This window comes from Limulus polyphemus, unplaced genomic scaffold, assembly GCF_000517525.1.
Source record: "Limulus polyphemus unplaced genomic scaffold, Limulus_polyphemus-2.1.2 Scaffold6775, whole genome shotgun sequence".
Taxonomy (NCBI): domain Eukaryota; kingdom Metazoa; phylum Arthropoda; class Merostomata; order Xiphosura; family Limulidae; genus Limulus; species Limulus polyphemus.
The window spans coordinates 10379-27378 of record NW_013672385.1 but is presented as its reverse complement, the minus strand read 5'-3'; the positions used below and the strand labels follow the sequence as shown (position 1 = coordinate 27378).

The 17000-nt window shown below is 33.5% G+C and overlaps 1 protein-coding gene across 8 annotated transcripts in view; it reads right to left on the bottom strand.

Moving 5' to 3' along the window:
• LOC106474061 (cation channel sperm-associated protein 1-like) overlaps window positions 1-17000 on the bottom strand; it is a 39483-nt gene that overhangs the window by 15060 nt on the left and 7423 nt on the right. For 4 of the 8 annotated variants that reach the window (XM_022402438.1, XM_022402440.1, XM_022402439.1 and 1 more), the window contains 5 exons: window positions 14287-14378; window positions 12367-12516; window positions 11453-11516; window positions 4277-4358; window positions 1091-1130 (listed from right to left, as the gene is read on the bottom strand). In XM_022402438.1, the coding sequence (XP_022258146.1) occupies window positions 1091-1130; window positions 4277-4358; window positions 11453-11516; window positions 12367-12516; window positions 14287-14378 (428 nt within the window). The remainder of the gene's footprint in view (window positions 1-1090; window positions 1131-4276; window positions 4359-11452; window positions 11517-12366; window positions 12517-14286; window positions 14379-17000) is intronic. The other 4 variants (XM_022402442.1, XM_022402441.1, XM_022402443.1 and 1 more) reach the window with 3 other exon arrangements.

The following is a 17000-nucleotide window of genomic DNA, read 5'->3' as shown; positions in this document are numbered from 1 at the left end:
AAAAATGTTTTGTAACCAAGCTGAATGTTTCAGTGTTCGTGAGATATTCTCTGTTACCTAGTTGAATATTTCAATAGTTCTGAAAAATGTTTTGTAACCAAGCTGAATGTTTCAGTGTTCGTGAGATATTCTCTGTTACCTAGTTGAATATTTCAACAGTTCTGAAAAATGTTTTGTAACCAAGCTGAATGTTTCAGTGTTCGTGAGACATTCTCTGTTACCTAGTTGAATATTTCAACAGTTCTGAAAAATGTTTTGTAACCAAGCTGAATGTTTCAGTGTTCGTGAGACATTCTCTGTTACCTAGTTGAATATTTCAATAGACCCAAGAAATACTCTGTTACATAGGTGAATGTTGGGGTAGTCATGAGAATTGTTCTATTACCTGGCTGAATGTTTCAATAGCTATGCCAAATGTTCTGTTATAGAGCTGAATGTTTCAGCAGCCACAAGAAATGTTCTGTTACACAGGTTAATGTTTCAATAGTCCTGAGAAATATTCTATTACTTAGTTGAGTGTTTCAGTATCCCTGAGAAAAGTTTTGTTACCTAGCCGATTGTTTCAGTAGCCATACCAAATGTTCTGTTACCTAGCTGAATAAACATTAGCCCTGAGATATGCTCTTACCTAGCTAAACATTTCAAATGATATACATATATTTTTCTGTCTACAGCCACATAGAACCTGAATTCTTACTGGTAAAATTGCATACAGGTGCTACAAATAAGTCATTTTTTACTCTCCTCACATTATTATATTTCAGGTACTTTTATCTAATACACCTTAACATCCATTTGTATTTAGTTACAATGGACAAAACAGGAAACATTTATACAAAAGATAAATAGTACTGGAAAGATGGCAGAATCTAATGAACATTTCAGAGAAGTAGTCTAATCAGGAGTGAACTCTCTGCTTATCACTGCTATTTCACAATTTATTCCTAACCATACAGAAGAACACACAAACATATACAAAACAGAATATCTGTAGACCAATTCTCCATTGCAGTAGTTACTTTCTGTGATGATTTTAAAACAGAAAGTTACTTCATGCTTCTAATATATTTATGGTGTTATAACCTTTTACCTTCTTCTTTTTCTTCTTCCTTGTAAAATAGGTTTTCATCCTAACATTACAATAAAAAATTATGGTAGGAATAAAACTTCTAGTAAATTTGTTAAAACATTAAATTTAAATATTTAATTTTTTACAAGGAGTTTAGTGAATCTTCAAAATTAAAACTATGTTTTAATTTGATACATGACTTTGCTAACCAATCTTTGAAGCTCTTCAACTTTACATGAAACAAAGTTTATGTTCTTCATGGTATTCATTCTAATATATCTCCACAGAGAAAATCTGATTCTAAAGTTTAATAGTACTTATATATTGCAATAGTGTGTAACATTTTTTTACAGCTACACTTACTTCATGTAGTGATTGTATATCATGACTTAATATATTATAATTAGTCTATAGAGTTGAACAAACAAAACATTTATTTGTTTCCCTACTCTTTAGCTTTCTCTGGTATGTTTTTAACAACAGTTAAAATCTTTTAACCTTTTTATCTCTCGCACAGGGAAAAACTAAATATGTCAACAAGATATAATGCTAACATTTAACACATCCTTTTTCTTAAATATATGTAGTTACCAGGAGAAATTGTTAAATATCTGCAGTTATGAGCTGACATTTTCTAAAAATCTTTGATCTGTAGCTGGCTTTTTCATATATCAGTAATTACCACTTCACTATAAATATCTATAATTATCAGTTTACCTTTTCTATTATCTGTAGCTATCAGCTGACATTTTCAAATATCTATAGCTCTCAGTTGACACTTTCAAATTTCTATACTTACCATCTCATTCTAAATATTAGTAGCTATCAGCTTTCTTGTAAACATTTGACAATCAAGGAAGTATTTTATGTTATTTTGTTTGGATATTGGCCCATCAGAAAGTGGGGAGGGGTCCTGGTGCCAAAGCACCAGGGCCTGGAAAGAGGGAAGGGGTGCAGGAAGGAAGGAAGAAGAAAAGGAAAAGAAAGAGGAAAGAGAGAAGGAGGGAGACACAAATACACATTTTGGTAGTATCTTAGATATGTGTAAAAAAAATATTGCATTATGCATAACAGAGTCTGAAGAAATGATCGAGCTAAACTCTTTTTCAATGTAATGTTTTAGCTTACTATTATGTAACCTGTAAAAAAATTTTATTTTAACCATATCATTGACTTTTTTGCTGCAAAAAAGAGCTTGTAAAGGTTTAACATGAATTTACCATTAAATGATCCTATTTCTTGAGTCATTTTGATTTTTTGAAAAAGTTGCTAGTCAAAAGTTGCTTTACATTTTCATTGCTGCACAAAAAGTCCAAAGAGATAAAAGGATGACAGGAAGATTAGTAATTGTAAAAGGGACTGAAGATGAGATTAGTGGTAGTGATGCTAGTGGTATTGGTGGTATAGGGATGAAGGTGGGGTGGAAAAAAGGGCATAGATAAAAACAGTAGGATTATATTTGAAAAAGTAAATTTTGAAAGAGAAAAAAGATTGTTCTAAAACTTTGGCAGATAGGACTCATAGGAGAAAGCAATGGGGAGGGGGGGGGGGCTCACCAGGGTCTGGAATTTCGTTGATGGGCCCTGATAACAAAGTATGTGACATTATTCGTGTTTGATATAAAAATTTAAGGAGGTTTATAATGTCGTTTTTATTGGATGAGTAGTAATTAAGATGGTGTATAACATCATTTACTTTTGGTGTATAGAATCAAGACTGTGTATTCTATCATTTATATAACATAAGGTTTACGGCTCCTGGACCAGATAATATTTCTCCCAGTTTTCAAGGAGATTAATAATTGGATATGTGGGCTATTTCTTAATATTTTTTGCAAGTCCTTGGGTAGTGAGCAGGTACCAGAGGATTAGAAGTTGGCTAATGATACTCATCTTTTCAAGGAAAGTGATGAAAATTGTCCATCAGTATTTGGAAAGTTTTTGTAAGACTGATAAAAGATACTTTGCAAATTCATTTAACAAAGTTTAAAATTTTGTTGGGTAGTCGACATGGTTTCACCTGGAGAAAAAGTTTCCTTACTAATATTTTGATAATCTTTGAAACAGTTACTGTTTATATTGATGAGAGTAAAAATTCAGATTTAGTGCACCTGAATTTTCAGAAAGCATTTGGCAAGGTGCCACACGAAAGGCTTGAAAAAATTATTTCTATGAATGTGGGGAAGTGAGGAATAATTAAGAATGTTGGATGGAAAAATGACTGGAGGGAAGAAAGCAGATGACTGTTACAAAAAAATTCAGTGAAACTGGATTTATATGTAACAAGTGGAGTACCTCAGTACTGAGTTTTGGAGACTTTGCTCTTTGTGATTTACATGAATAACATGGATATGGAATATTAATAGTCAATAAATTGTTTAGATTTGCTAATGATATTAAGGTCTTGAGTGTTGCCTGTTGTAACAAAGATGCTGCTACTTCACAAAAGATTTAGATCATTTGATGAGTTGATCAAATAGTTGGCAGATGATGTTTAATAATAATAAATACCAGGTAATTATGTAGGATATCATAATTTAAAAGATCTTGGTGTTTTGGCAGATCAGTCTCTTAAACCATCCAAGTACTATGCTATTGTTAGGAGTAGGGCAAATAGGATCTTGGGTTGTATTTTCAGAAATATTCATTATAAGCCTAAAAAGGTTATCATTTCATTGTGTAAGTCACTGGTTAGGTCTCATTTGGAATGTTGTGTTCAGTCTTGGCCTACTTACATTAAGAAGAACTGAACTGTTGGAATTAAAGGCCTAAACAAAAAGGCTACTATATATGTTGTTCTTCGAAAACAAGTTAAGGTCTCTGAAGTTGTTTTTCTCATGAAACAAAGAGGAAATACAGGGGGTCTGACTAAAGCGTTTTTTCTTAACTGTTACATATCCCACACAAACAATGTCATATACTTTCCTGATAATTATACATCCTTGCTTGTTATGTACTCAGCACAAATTATGTAATATGATTTCTTTATTGTTTCACATACAACACAAATAATATCAATCTTCATCCAATACAAATGATGTAATATATTTTCTTGATAGTTACAAATCCAACTCAAATGATATAATCTATTTTTACTTATGCTCTGTAATTAATATAGCATGTTTCATTCAGTACATATTAACATTTAACTCAAGACTGGAAATGTGATAACTACCTATAAATTCATGTTTGTATGAAATTCACTCACCTGAAAATCATTATCGTGATCTTCTAAAGCAGATTTTTCCAACGTCAGTTGAAAATTATCCACTAATACCGCTACAAACAAGCTGATATGTTAAAAATAAATAGAAAAGTTAAATAAAAATTCTGTAATTTATACATTAAGAACACTAAATACTCAATGCTTAAATTTCTTCACCTCAAATTATCTTCCTGCCTGTTAAAAAGACAAAGCAACATTACAGTGGAATTCATACAATATAGTTGGTATAGTTCCTGAAACACTATATATATGTATTTATCTAAATAATCAAAAACGGGCTTACATTTTTATTTTTTTGCAGCACAATGGTAATATACATTATTGATTTTGTATTTTAGTAAGAAATTAAAATTTTAGTTCATATCTGTGTGGCATTTTGGTAGAAAAATTAAGACTTATAAAATGTAGAAAAAAGTTTGTGATCAAAAAGAAATATCAGATTTTGAAAAATCACAATTAACTTGTTTGAGCTTTTCAAATGATGACAGTTTTCCATGCATACATAGAAGTAAAAACCAATTTTGTTATCAAAGTTAACATATTCCTTAACTACAAATGTATTTCAGAAACATACTTACCACTTTGCACCGCAAAGAACATTATCTCACACATACTGCCATGTAATTTCCTATGCATGCCACAAGCCTTGAACAAAGCTTCCACCCCTCATGTATCAACATGTATTGCACTAACCTATGATGTAATCATTACCAGACTATAGTCCTCCACTAACAGGAAGATGAAACATCCCCATTCACTGTATTTCTCTGAGTACTAATATGTGAACACAGGCTCATTATTGAGAAGGCAAACTAAATGCATTGGAAGTGGGAAGGAAGGATGGGAGGTGGTGCAGAGAGATGAGTATCTATCTTAAATACACTTTTAGGTAAAGAAAATGTTAACTTCAGAAGTACTACTCATCTTTTTGTACAACAAAGGGCCAGAATCCTACACTAAATATGGTGGATGGACCAGTGATTAATTAAGAGAATTACAAAGATGACCCCCTTTTTGAAAATAGCATCAGAAAGGGAAAGCTTATGGTGTGAGACACCCATAAAGCAGAGAGCAGCCTAGTGGTGCAGCACTTGGTGGGATAATGTATTAATTTTCAAGCAGGGAATATTTTTTGTCCAATAGAGGTGGTAGAGCAAAATATTGCTAATGTGTTGCTAAGGTGGATGGAATGGCAGATTGCTCAACCATCCATTATTTCACAGGCAGACAGCTGAGCATGATGTATAGTGTGGCTAGGGATATAAATTAAGCTGTTCCATTTTGGAAAAATACTTATGTGAGATATTCACCACAAAAAATCAAGTGCAGGAAACAGCATCTCAGACCTGTGTCCCAAAGTGACCCCAAAACCCTTCTGGCTGGACTTAACCACCAAAGCTGTCTTGAAAAAAACCTCATCTCAACAGCAGGCCTTAAGCAAGGGCAGGTGGGTTAACACTTTCATAGTCCCTATTTGATGTAGATTTTGGGTAAGTAATCTCTGTGAGACAACAAATGCCACTTGGTGGGTGCATTGTCTACATAATATAGATATATATATATGTACAGTTAGAATAAGAAGTTGTGAGACATGAAAAAGAAAGGAGAAAAATATCTCACCATTAGAACCATTTTGAAGAGTGGAGAATGACAACTAGAAGGAAATAAAAGCCAGGTAGGTGAAACCTTTCTGTGGTGTAAGTATTGGGACATTAACATTTCAGGGTTTGTCTGCATTCCCACCTGCAAGACCTGATACAGGGGACATCAATGGCTAGAGGTAAGAGAAGCATGATGGAAGGAGACATAAAAAATAAGAAAAGGATCATTATTCATAGAAGAAGAAAATAACCAAAAAAGGGTATATAACCCAACTGGTCAAAATGGAAAGAGATTAAATGACTAGAGGAAGAGGATTCCCATGTCAAGAAAATAAGTTGGCAAAGGCCAAACAAAGGGCAGTATGAGTGAGATAATAATGAATACACCATATAAAACAAAGGAGGCAAGCTGGGATGGTATGAAAATGCATGACAATACATGATGAGTGAAGAAAACATCCAAACACCCTGCCAATGATTGCGATAGCCAGGAAAGAAGAGGTAAATAGGAGGAAAAGACAAAAGTGAGGAATGGCTCCTGCAAGGGAGAAGGAGAAGAAATATGTACAAAGCATATAAAAGGAAGTTGAATCATACCTAAGCGTCCTCAGGCAGAAATCCAAAGTCTAGGGTTGGATTCCAAATGAGTGAAAGTGAAGAATGGTGGGTAGTGGAAAGTTAGTGATGATAGAATGCTCATAGTGGGAGCAAATCTACTGAAAAACCAAAGGATGGAGAAATCACTCTGTGAGAAGAGTCAGGCCTAGGTGAGATAGTCAGTCTGCCACCAGACATTAGAGATCAACAACTGAATGTGGTGGTCATAGACCCAAAAAATAGGACTTGGAGTCAGAAAAACAGAAGTTTCTGTCAGAGTAAGGAAGAAAGAACAGAGGAGGTGTTTGAATGGATCATGATAAGAAGATCAGGCAGATAAAACAGAAGATAATGGCAAGCCTGCAGAGTATCCACCAACTTGAGGACATAAAGACAGAGAAACCTCACTCTTGGGTATCAGATGCTGAAATAGATTAAGCATCCAGAATTGCACACCTACCCAAAAAGAGGCAGTGGAAAGGTGTGGTTGTTGGATTGGTTGTCATCAAGCACAAAGATAACATAAAATGTCACCTGTGCTATACTTATCACAGATATGGAAGCTCACATAAATAAGAGCAAGGAGCCACAGAGTGACTTCTGAGCCTTGATGGCTCCAAACAGATGCATGTCTGGGTAAGGTGGGGGAAGAGGGATTCCAGGATCATGTAGAATCAAGAGAAACATCATGATTACAAGATGTGAAAAAAAAGCGTATGTTTAGATATACCTGTATTGACAGACTAAAAACCACTGATGGGGACATCCAAGAGAAATGAGGAAAAGTCCCCAACAATGTTGATGCAGGAAATTAAGGAGACACAAGAGCACTAGTATCAAAAGCTCCATGTCACAAAGACAAAGAAGTAGAATGAGACTTCCCCCAAGTGAATGAAATATAGGATGGGGGTTGAGCCTGAAATGGAGGCCAAAACTAGCTACTTCAAAGGAAATAACTTCTGAAGGAGAAGGGAGATCACAATGGAGGAAGCTACATTCAAAGAGGCGAATAGACACCAAATGTCTATATAGTAATGGAACAACAGACCTCAAGAATATAACCTTTGAGTAAAAAGCCACAGGACAATTCAGGGAAAAAGATGGAACCATAGTTAATTTGAAGGGAAGGACTGAGAACCAACTGTTCAACCATTATGGGCAAACCTAAAGAAGAAAAGGGTGTACAGACAAATCAGGATGTGGAAAAAGTGTCTGAGACCCCAAAATCAGGCCATTCATCACTGGAAAGATTATCCACCAAAGAATGAGAAAACTGCTCATCAGGAACTGAGGAAAGACCAAAGATGTTGTTGGATATACTATACTGTTTAGCTTAATAGTCATATTTAGTGATTTAATATTTAATGAATATTTAGTTTTCATAACAAGAGTGTTAAAAGTTAATTATTTTAAAAGTAATAGATATAACACATTTTGTTAAGTAATTCAGTAAGGGTCGTACATTGTGTGTGTAGTTCAATTGTTGATGTCTTCTTTCTTGAAACATCTAAGTTTTTCTCGCTATGTGAGTATTGTTACATTATAGCATCTCCTAGTTTGTAGAAAGTTCCAGGTCTCAGTTGGGCAAGTTATATATATAGGCAACCAAGTGAGCACAAGTGAGAAGAAGTCAAGAGAAGTTCAGTCAGAAAAAAAAGTTAGAAAACGTGAAGTTAGCTGACGTGTGAGTGATTAGCCTTAATGGGTGATATCTTAAAATGGGTTTCACAGTTTAACAGAGATAAAGAGATAATTTGTCTTGTCAAAGGATGATCTAAAGTAATTGAACCTGCCTGTGTGGACTTTGATGAAAAGGAGACAACAATTTAAAGTTCAAGATACAACTTTGGTAACCCATTGGGTAATGTAAGTGAATTATTCACTAATACTACTGTGATAAAAGTAGAGAAAAATAATTCGTCTTGTCAATTGAATTCTAAAGTAATTGAATCAGCCTGTGTGGACTTTGACAAGAGTAAAGTTCAGAGTTTTAGATAAAACTATGATTTCCTATAGTATAAAGAATTTTTGTACATACGTTTGACTTGTTTTGAATTTATATTATTTTAAAACAAGTGGATTGTGTGCTGTCCATTTATGGTTCAAATTTATTGCCAACAAGTCATAGACACCTATTGTAGAAGAATCCCAGCCCACTCATATACATAAAACCCTGACAGATGTATCAAGTTGGACAGATAGATATCTGCCTGGCAACCTAACATCCTCATGGGAACAATAAAAAGATGAGATAAAGCTCCAGAGTATGGTTGAGGAATTGTCCCATGGTGTTTACAACAGGTAAGTTGGAGAGTAGAAGTATATATAAAACTCCTGCGAAAGCAACTGAGAATTGCACTAGGTTGTAGAAAAGGGAGTCCACCAGTAGACAAAATGGAAGAGAAATACTCCCACAGGACTGGATATGAGGGTTGGCTCCAGAAATAAATCACTTCTAAGACCCATGACAGCCAACTCTCAGAGAAAGATAGTAAAAAGAAGACAAGAAACAAAAGAGGGGGGGTGACTCTATGAAGCCATCTAACTAGAGTGAGAAGAGGTGACTGCTGAAGGTTTGCATCAGTTCAAGATGTCAATGTATCAGAAATACCTCCAAAAATATATCACAAAGAAATGGTGCAAGACAGAAGTTCTGGAGAGGAAAGTGAGGGAGGTGAAAGTCAGAAAGTAAGATAATTAACCTAACAAAGCAGTCCCAGAAATAAAGAAACCAAGGTAATTGGGAATGAACGGAAGAAAATTGAATACAAAGTGAAAAACATAGGTACATGCAAGTTGATCCAGTAATGATAGGGTAATGATGGAAACCCCCAAAGTAATGTAAAACATAAGAATGAATAAATAATCCTGTAATAGATGAATACAAGTAACTGAAGAGAAAGAAAAAAGGAAAAGTAAGAGATCCCTAAACTGAAAGAAATGATTTAGGTGAATGAGGCTCATGTAATAAGGAAGCCTGAGATTGAGCAAAAGGCTACATCAGAAAAAACACATACCTGTGGAATCTAAGCAATGAAGGACAAAAGTGGGACTACCTGCTTCATGTTGGGAAGGGAAAATGAGAAGTTAAAGCATGCAAAGACAAAGCTCAGCTAAAGTAACAGAAGCAGGAGGACAGGAATCCTGCTGGGATCAAAGATCAGAATGGAATCAACCTCTGGTGCACAATCACAGTAATATCACTGATCTTCAGTGTCTCCAATCACCAAGACAGTATTGGATGACTCCTGTGAAGGAGTGTTAAAAACCTTGGGAGATGTTAGAAATATGAAAACATGAATGCATAATCCCGTTCATCCATGAAACTGATGTTGGTGGTCTGTTTCTATAAATACCTAGAAAATGTTTTTCTTTTGTTTTGTTTGTTTATTTTTGTGTTATTAGTTATAAAATGAGCCAGGTATGGTGATGATGCATAGGCATAATGGTATCCTTGAAGAGTATGAGTCATTCAAATTAACATGATCACTGAAACATTTACAAAGTCATATTACAAACCAGTTTCTAAAGAAGGTTTTCAGACTGTTGAGATCGATCTATCCAATTTGAACAAGAGTGAGTCATCATAACACTTCATTTCCATTGTCAAAAGTAGAAATGAGATCATGAGAGTGCCTTATTATCTTGATCCTGCCATTTATGATGCACATTACAAATTCTAAGTGGGACACAGATTACCTCATTATGCTGGAAGTCAACGGCAGCTAGATCATGGATTGGGGGATGTAATGAGTAATCTGTTTTCTTCAATGTACAGGACAAAACCTGTATGTTGGATTAAACAATGGGACATGTCTCAAAGTACAATGCTGGTAAAAAAAATCAAATTGAAGATAGTTCGAACTGATAAGTTTACAATTTAGTATTGTTCTTTCATATAATAAGAAAATTAAGGAAAGAAACACTACACAATAAATATTAAGAAGCAGTTAAATCTATTGAAAATATAACACATCTGAAGATGGGAAAGAATGAGCCTGTGATCATGTGCTAGTGCTCATGAGAATTAGTATGCATGGAGAATATGACACCTTCCCATTGGTGGAGTGCTAGAGTCTAATGATGGTTACATCATAGGCTTGTGTAATAGACATTGAAACAAGAAGTAGAAGATTTCTTCAAGATCTGTGGCATGTGCAAGAAATTATATGGTAAGGTGTGCAAGGTAATAGATCTTTGTGGTGAAGAGGTGAGTAGTATTTTTAAATTCAAATTTTTACAACTTGAACATGACTCCATGATTTGTATTCATAATTTATGTTTTACTACTGAAACATAATTTTATGTATTTTATTCACATTGCTCACATTCTCTTGAAGGATAAACTATTTTTGAACATCAACTTAATCAAAGAAAGGGGATTATAGAATGAATCATATTATGATAAAATATTAAGAACAAAACAGTTATTTTGAATTGTTAACTTCTTAAAATAGATGCTATAAACACCAGTAATTTACAATCCTACTCTATATACAATTATACAAGAAACAGTGAAGAAATGTGAAAACTTGGATTACAAAACAATGTCTAACAGAATTGAAATAATGTAAACTTGTTTTGAATTTAAAATTAACACAAAACTCGACTATCAGAATCAAACTAATGAGGTCTGAACTTAAAAATAGTCAAGTTACATTAATGTACATCTGAAAGGAAGAGTACTGACTGTCAAAAGCACAAAATAAAATGGATGTGAATAATAAACCATGGACTGTCAGAATGAAACTAATTAAATTCTGCACACAAATATTTTACTGAAATAGTCTCTAATGTCTGAAAAATATAGTTACTAATTAAGAAGTCACTAAAATACAAGAAATTTGCTCATTCAATAAATTTGGTTAAAAAATAAGAAATCACACAGCCCATGATTTGGGGTGGTCAACCAAAATGTTAACTTTTGTGTATTGCTAATGTAGATAAGCAAGAAACTCACTTCAAGAAGATGAAATACTCCACCACAATGTAGACAATTAGGAAGATAAGGATGTGCCAGTATGCTGGAAGACCAGAAGCAAATTAAAAACAAAACATGTTTTTTGTAAAAAGAACGGTTTATATCGGTATACTTCTTTAAACATTACTGCTTATTTAACCTCATATTACTGACTTATTTTCATATCTTTGACTACAGGAGGGTTAATATATTATGTTATATTAGGGACTTTAATGTTATTGTCTATTTTAATGTTAATGTAAGGAAATGATAAATACATTGGGTGTAATTCCTCATTTTCTATGTTAAATACAAAAAAGGAACCACTAATAATTCATGGGATTAATTGTAATGTAAATGGTATTTTTGTTTACTTTTTTTTTTATGTAATTGATACATTATTAGAGAAAACCTGTAACCAATAGGGTCATGGAGCCAAAGCAACTTGGTGCATAACTAGTTTAGCAAATTGTGATTAACTCTTTCAATGCCAGATATATATTTAGATACATAATAAAAAGTAAAAATACATTTTAATATTTTAACTTACACTTAACCAAGACTTGAAACTAGTAAGCTCTAGGAAGTTTAATAGGGAGTGCCCTTTTTTATGGTGATACAAAATTCCAAACTCACATGGCAGTGGTCCAGAGCAGGATATATATGTTTCTATGGCAGTGAAAAAGTTACAAATCCAATGGATTCCATATTGAACCCTTTGGTAATTCAAAACTTAAAAACTTTGAGGATATATCTACTGTTCATAAACACTAATTATACATCTTTTTTTAATGTTTTACCATCATTGATATTTACTTAATGTTTTATTATATAATATTTTCTAGTGTAATTCATTATCATCACACATAAGTTTGAAAAAGCAATAATCAGAAACTTGGTTATTTTCTACTTACATTTGTTCTCTTTAAGAGTGTCTTTATAAATCATAAACCAATCATCTAAAGTCAAAAGTTGGTAAAGGGTAAAAATAGATTTACCAAGGTCCCCAAACTTTTCATTGTTGACTTCATGATAAAGACCTCTACCTATTACTGCAAAGACATCTAAAAAAGTTGTCAAAGCTAAATAACTCATAGAGCAGTTAAATTCTGAACATTTCAGAAACGATAGCCACAATAATAAATACACTCACTGTCTTGATTTTCTGTAGTCTAAATTACTTACCCTGAACTATCATTGAAATATGTTCCCTAGACTACCTTGAAGTCCTGTAACCTAAACAACCTACCCTGAACTGTCATTGAAATAAATTTCTTGCCCTGCCTTGAAGTCCTACAATCCTAGGTAACATTACCTGAAATGTTGTTGAAATGAGTGCCCTGCACTGTTTTAAAAATCCTGTTTTCTGAGCAACCTTCCCTGAAATGCTGTTGAAATTAATTTCCTGCATTGTTTTAAACTCCAGTAACCTAGACAGTTTTCCCTAAACTGTTGTTGAAAAGAATTCCCTGCACTGTCTTAAAGTCCTTTAATATAAGCAACCTTCCCTGAATGGTTCTTAAAATGAGTTTCCTGCATTACTTTAAACTCCAGTAACCTAGACAACCTACCCTGAAATACTGCTGAAATGAGTACTCTGCATTGCCTTCAAATCCTGTCATCTAAGTAATCTTCCTTGAACTGTTGTTGAAATTATTTCCCTGTATTGTCTTAAAGTCCTTTAATCTAGGCAACATTCCCTGGATGGTACTTGAAATGAGTTTCCTGCATTGTTTTAAACTCCAGTAACCTAGACAGCTTTCCCCAAACTGTTGTTGAAATTAGTTTCCTGTAATGTCTTAAAAATCCTGTAATCTAGGCAACCTTCCCTGAACTGTTGTTGAAATGAGTTTTCTGAATTGTCTTAAATTCCTACAATATAGGCAACCTAACATGATCTTTGGTTGGTATGATTTCTATTCATTGTTTTAATGTCCTGTGATTCAGTCAAAATAGTTTGAACCTCTGTTAAAATGGGTTTTACCTAATGTAAGTTCCTATACCAGTAATGAGAAAATATTTCTGAATTTATTTTTTACAGTTCTCTACTGATTTATGTACCAAAATATTTGGGTTTTGCAATATTTGTAATATAATTTAAATGTTATGAAGCAATGATTATTGATAAATTGTACAAATGTATCATTTAGGGAAACAATTTCACATAAAGTAAAATAGTTTTTCATTAGTAGGAAATATTATTACATTAGTGATGTGAAAACAGTGTAAAACCAAAATATTCAAAGTGTATTTCATTAATCAAATTCAACTTTACTTTATATCTATACTGACTAGAAATGACATTATGGAATCTAAATGTTTATACACTAGTTATATCAGTAGCAATTACATCCAATATTAGCATTTGTACATGAATCAAAAATGCATAATAATCTAAAAATTACTTTCAATACCAAAATATTTTATGATGATACACTTATATATTCATTAGAGGATCCTTACACAGTATGTTTCAGAATATTACAAAAAGCTACAGAAAGGCTATTTGTTCATAATCTTCCCTACTTCTGAAGACAAACCAGAGAGAAAAGAGCTAGTCAAAATAATCCATCACCAACTTTTGAGCTACTCTTATCTGATTGAATTGTGGAATTTGACCATCAGTCCTATAAACTTTAGAGCATCCATGGCCTCAAGTACAGAACACGTTTCTGCAGCATCAGGTTAACAGTCTGAGCATAGTAATTACTAGGCTACATCTATCCCCTTATAGTAGCAGCCTTTGTGAGGTATACATATAACTTTATTCAAACTTCAGTTCATTTACTGTAACTCATTAATAAAAGTCATTAAATTGTTGCAATAAAGGATACACATAAACAAGGCCATCAAGGTTCCAATAGCACCCATTGACTGAATTGATTGAAATAATGTGTTTATGATAATTTGTAGACTTTTCAGAAACCTATATACAACAATCAGAATAACTGATATACACATAATACATAAATATGAAAAACACAACACTTAATCTTTCTGTTGTTTGTACAAAATACAGGGTTGTCATGATGAAGCTCGTAACGTACAAGTTTGTGATTTATTTTCTAATTTTTATTTTGCTTCAAAATGATATATAGTCTAAACTAAACTCATAAGCTTCTTTTTCACAGTATTTCATGTCAAAAAATGTAATCCGAGCTAAACATATAAACTTTAAAGTATCTTATGCAAATAAAAAAGTCTAAACTAAATACATTACAGTATTTCATTGCAAAAAGCAGAGAGTGAGCTACAAATGTAAACAGTCAGAACTAAACACAAAAATCTGATTTACAGTATTTTATGTCTCCTATAATAATATGTTATCAACAATTTTAGCACTGTAATTATGTATGTGGGTTGTCTAAATATAATGGAATTATGATTTTTTCTGATAAATTTTAAGTTTGAACATTCTTATGAGTAAACAACATGTAACCTACAAATTATCAAGCTTATTTTGTGTGTTGTAGAATGAGGTGAGCAGGGTTAAACTTTGTGTAGAAGATGTTGCTTTGTGCTGTGATAAAATATTTTATTAAAAGAGAGGGTGATCTGGCATATTCAACAGTGTAAAAGTGATGTGCTGAGTTTAAGCGTGGAAGATAATGGTGAAGATGATCTGAGCATTTTTAAGGACAGTTTGAGCATAAGTAAGGTTATTGCCAGGCAAGTTCTAAAAATATTGTCACCTGAGCAGAAACAGATCCAAGTTGTTAAAAGCCAATGCCAACTCCAAAGGTAACTATGGATAAAACATTGGTCCACCACTTCAACCTAAAGATAAAATGCAAAGTTTTCAATGGAAATTTACACCCAAGTTCACCCACACCAAAGAAAGAAGTTCAAGTCACAAATCTCTACTGGGAAGATCATGGCATCATTTTCTTGGGATGCCAAGAGCATTTTACTAGTTGATTATTTGGAAAGGGTTCACACCATTACAGGATATTATTATTCATCCTTAATCAACAATTTGCATCAAGAAATCAAAGAAAACAGGGTAACTCAGAAAAGTGTGCTCTTCCAACAGAACAATGCCCCATATCATAACTTGCATGTTGCTTTGAATGCCATCTATGATATTGGCTTCAAATTACTTAATGAAACCCCTTATTCACCAGATTTAGCTCCAAGTGACGTTTTTTCTCTTCCCAAACCTTAACATCTTTCTGAATGGTCAAATATTTCAGAGTGATGATGATCTTGTACACACCATCCAGTCATAGATTGAGAACCAAGAAGAAGAGTTCTTTCAGAAGGGCATAAAGGCCTTAGAACATTGCTGACACAATTGTATAGACTCAGGAGGAGATTATGTTGAAAAATAAACCATAGTTGAACCAGTATCTCTTTTCTTTATAGTTCAGGCCACAAACGTTTTGGACATCCCTCATACAATAGTAAGGGTTCATGCACCAGGTTTATGCACCATCATGCGACAGTGCTGTTAATATTCATTGCATTAAGACTTGAAAAAGAATGATAACTCTTGGGGTGGATTTCTTATAACTGTTTTTTTTTATTTAGATAAAAAGTTACTTATTAGTTACTCATACCTTTATTTTGGGATGAAAATTTGACAAAAAGTACTGTTGCGTGAGCGAGGTCACTCCACTTCTCTCGAACCTTCGGGAATAGTCGGGAGATTACTAGATATAGGGTAGTCTGGTATATATATATAAGAGGGTGACAACGTGACGAATTAAGGTGTGTGTGTAGACAGTGAGTAATTGATCTGCAGTCAGAGAGCATATTGAGCACGTTCGTTGTTATAGCATTTGTTTTAGCGAGATTGTTGAAATTAAGTGTATCGTAAAGTTATATTCGAAAGAATAAACCAGTTTTATTAAGTAAGGACTTGTGTCACTAAAGTTTCATCAAGAACGAAGTTACGGAAAGTTAATTAACAAACAGAGATGTAACAAATTGGTGTCAGAAGCGGGATAAAAAAAAAATGGAAACGAGATAAGAAATTACAGAAGTTGTTGGAGGAAAAAGAAAAGAAACAAGAAGAGAGACAACAGCAGTTGCAAGAAAACCTGCAACAGTGACAGCTCGAACAGCAAAATAAACAAGAGAAATTACAGCAGTTGTTTGAGGAAAAAGAAAAGAAACAAGAAGAACAGGAAGAGAAATTACAGCAGTGGTTGGAGGAAAAAGAAAAGAAACAAGACGAACGAGAAAAGAAACAAGAAGAAAGATTACAGCAGTGGCAAGAAAACCTGCAACAGTGGCAGCTCGAACAACAAAATAAACAAGAAGAGAAATTACAGCAGTTGTTGGAGGAAAAAGAAAAGAAACAAGAAGAATAAGAAGAGAAATTACAGCAGTGGTTGGAGGAAAAAGAAAAGAAACAAGACGAACGAGAAAAGAAACAAGAAGAAAAATTACAGCAGTGGCAACTGGAAACCTGCAACAGTGGCAGCTCGAACAACAAAAAAAACAAGAAGAGAAATTACAGCAGTTGTTGGAGGAGAAAGAAAATAAACAAGAGAAATTACAGCAGTTGTTAGAGGAGAAAGAAAATAAACAAGAGAAATTACAG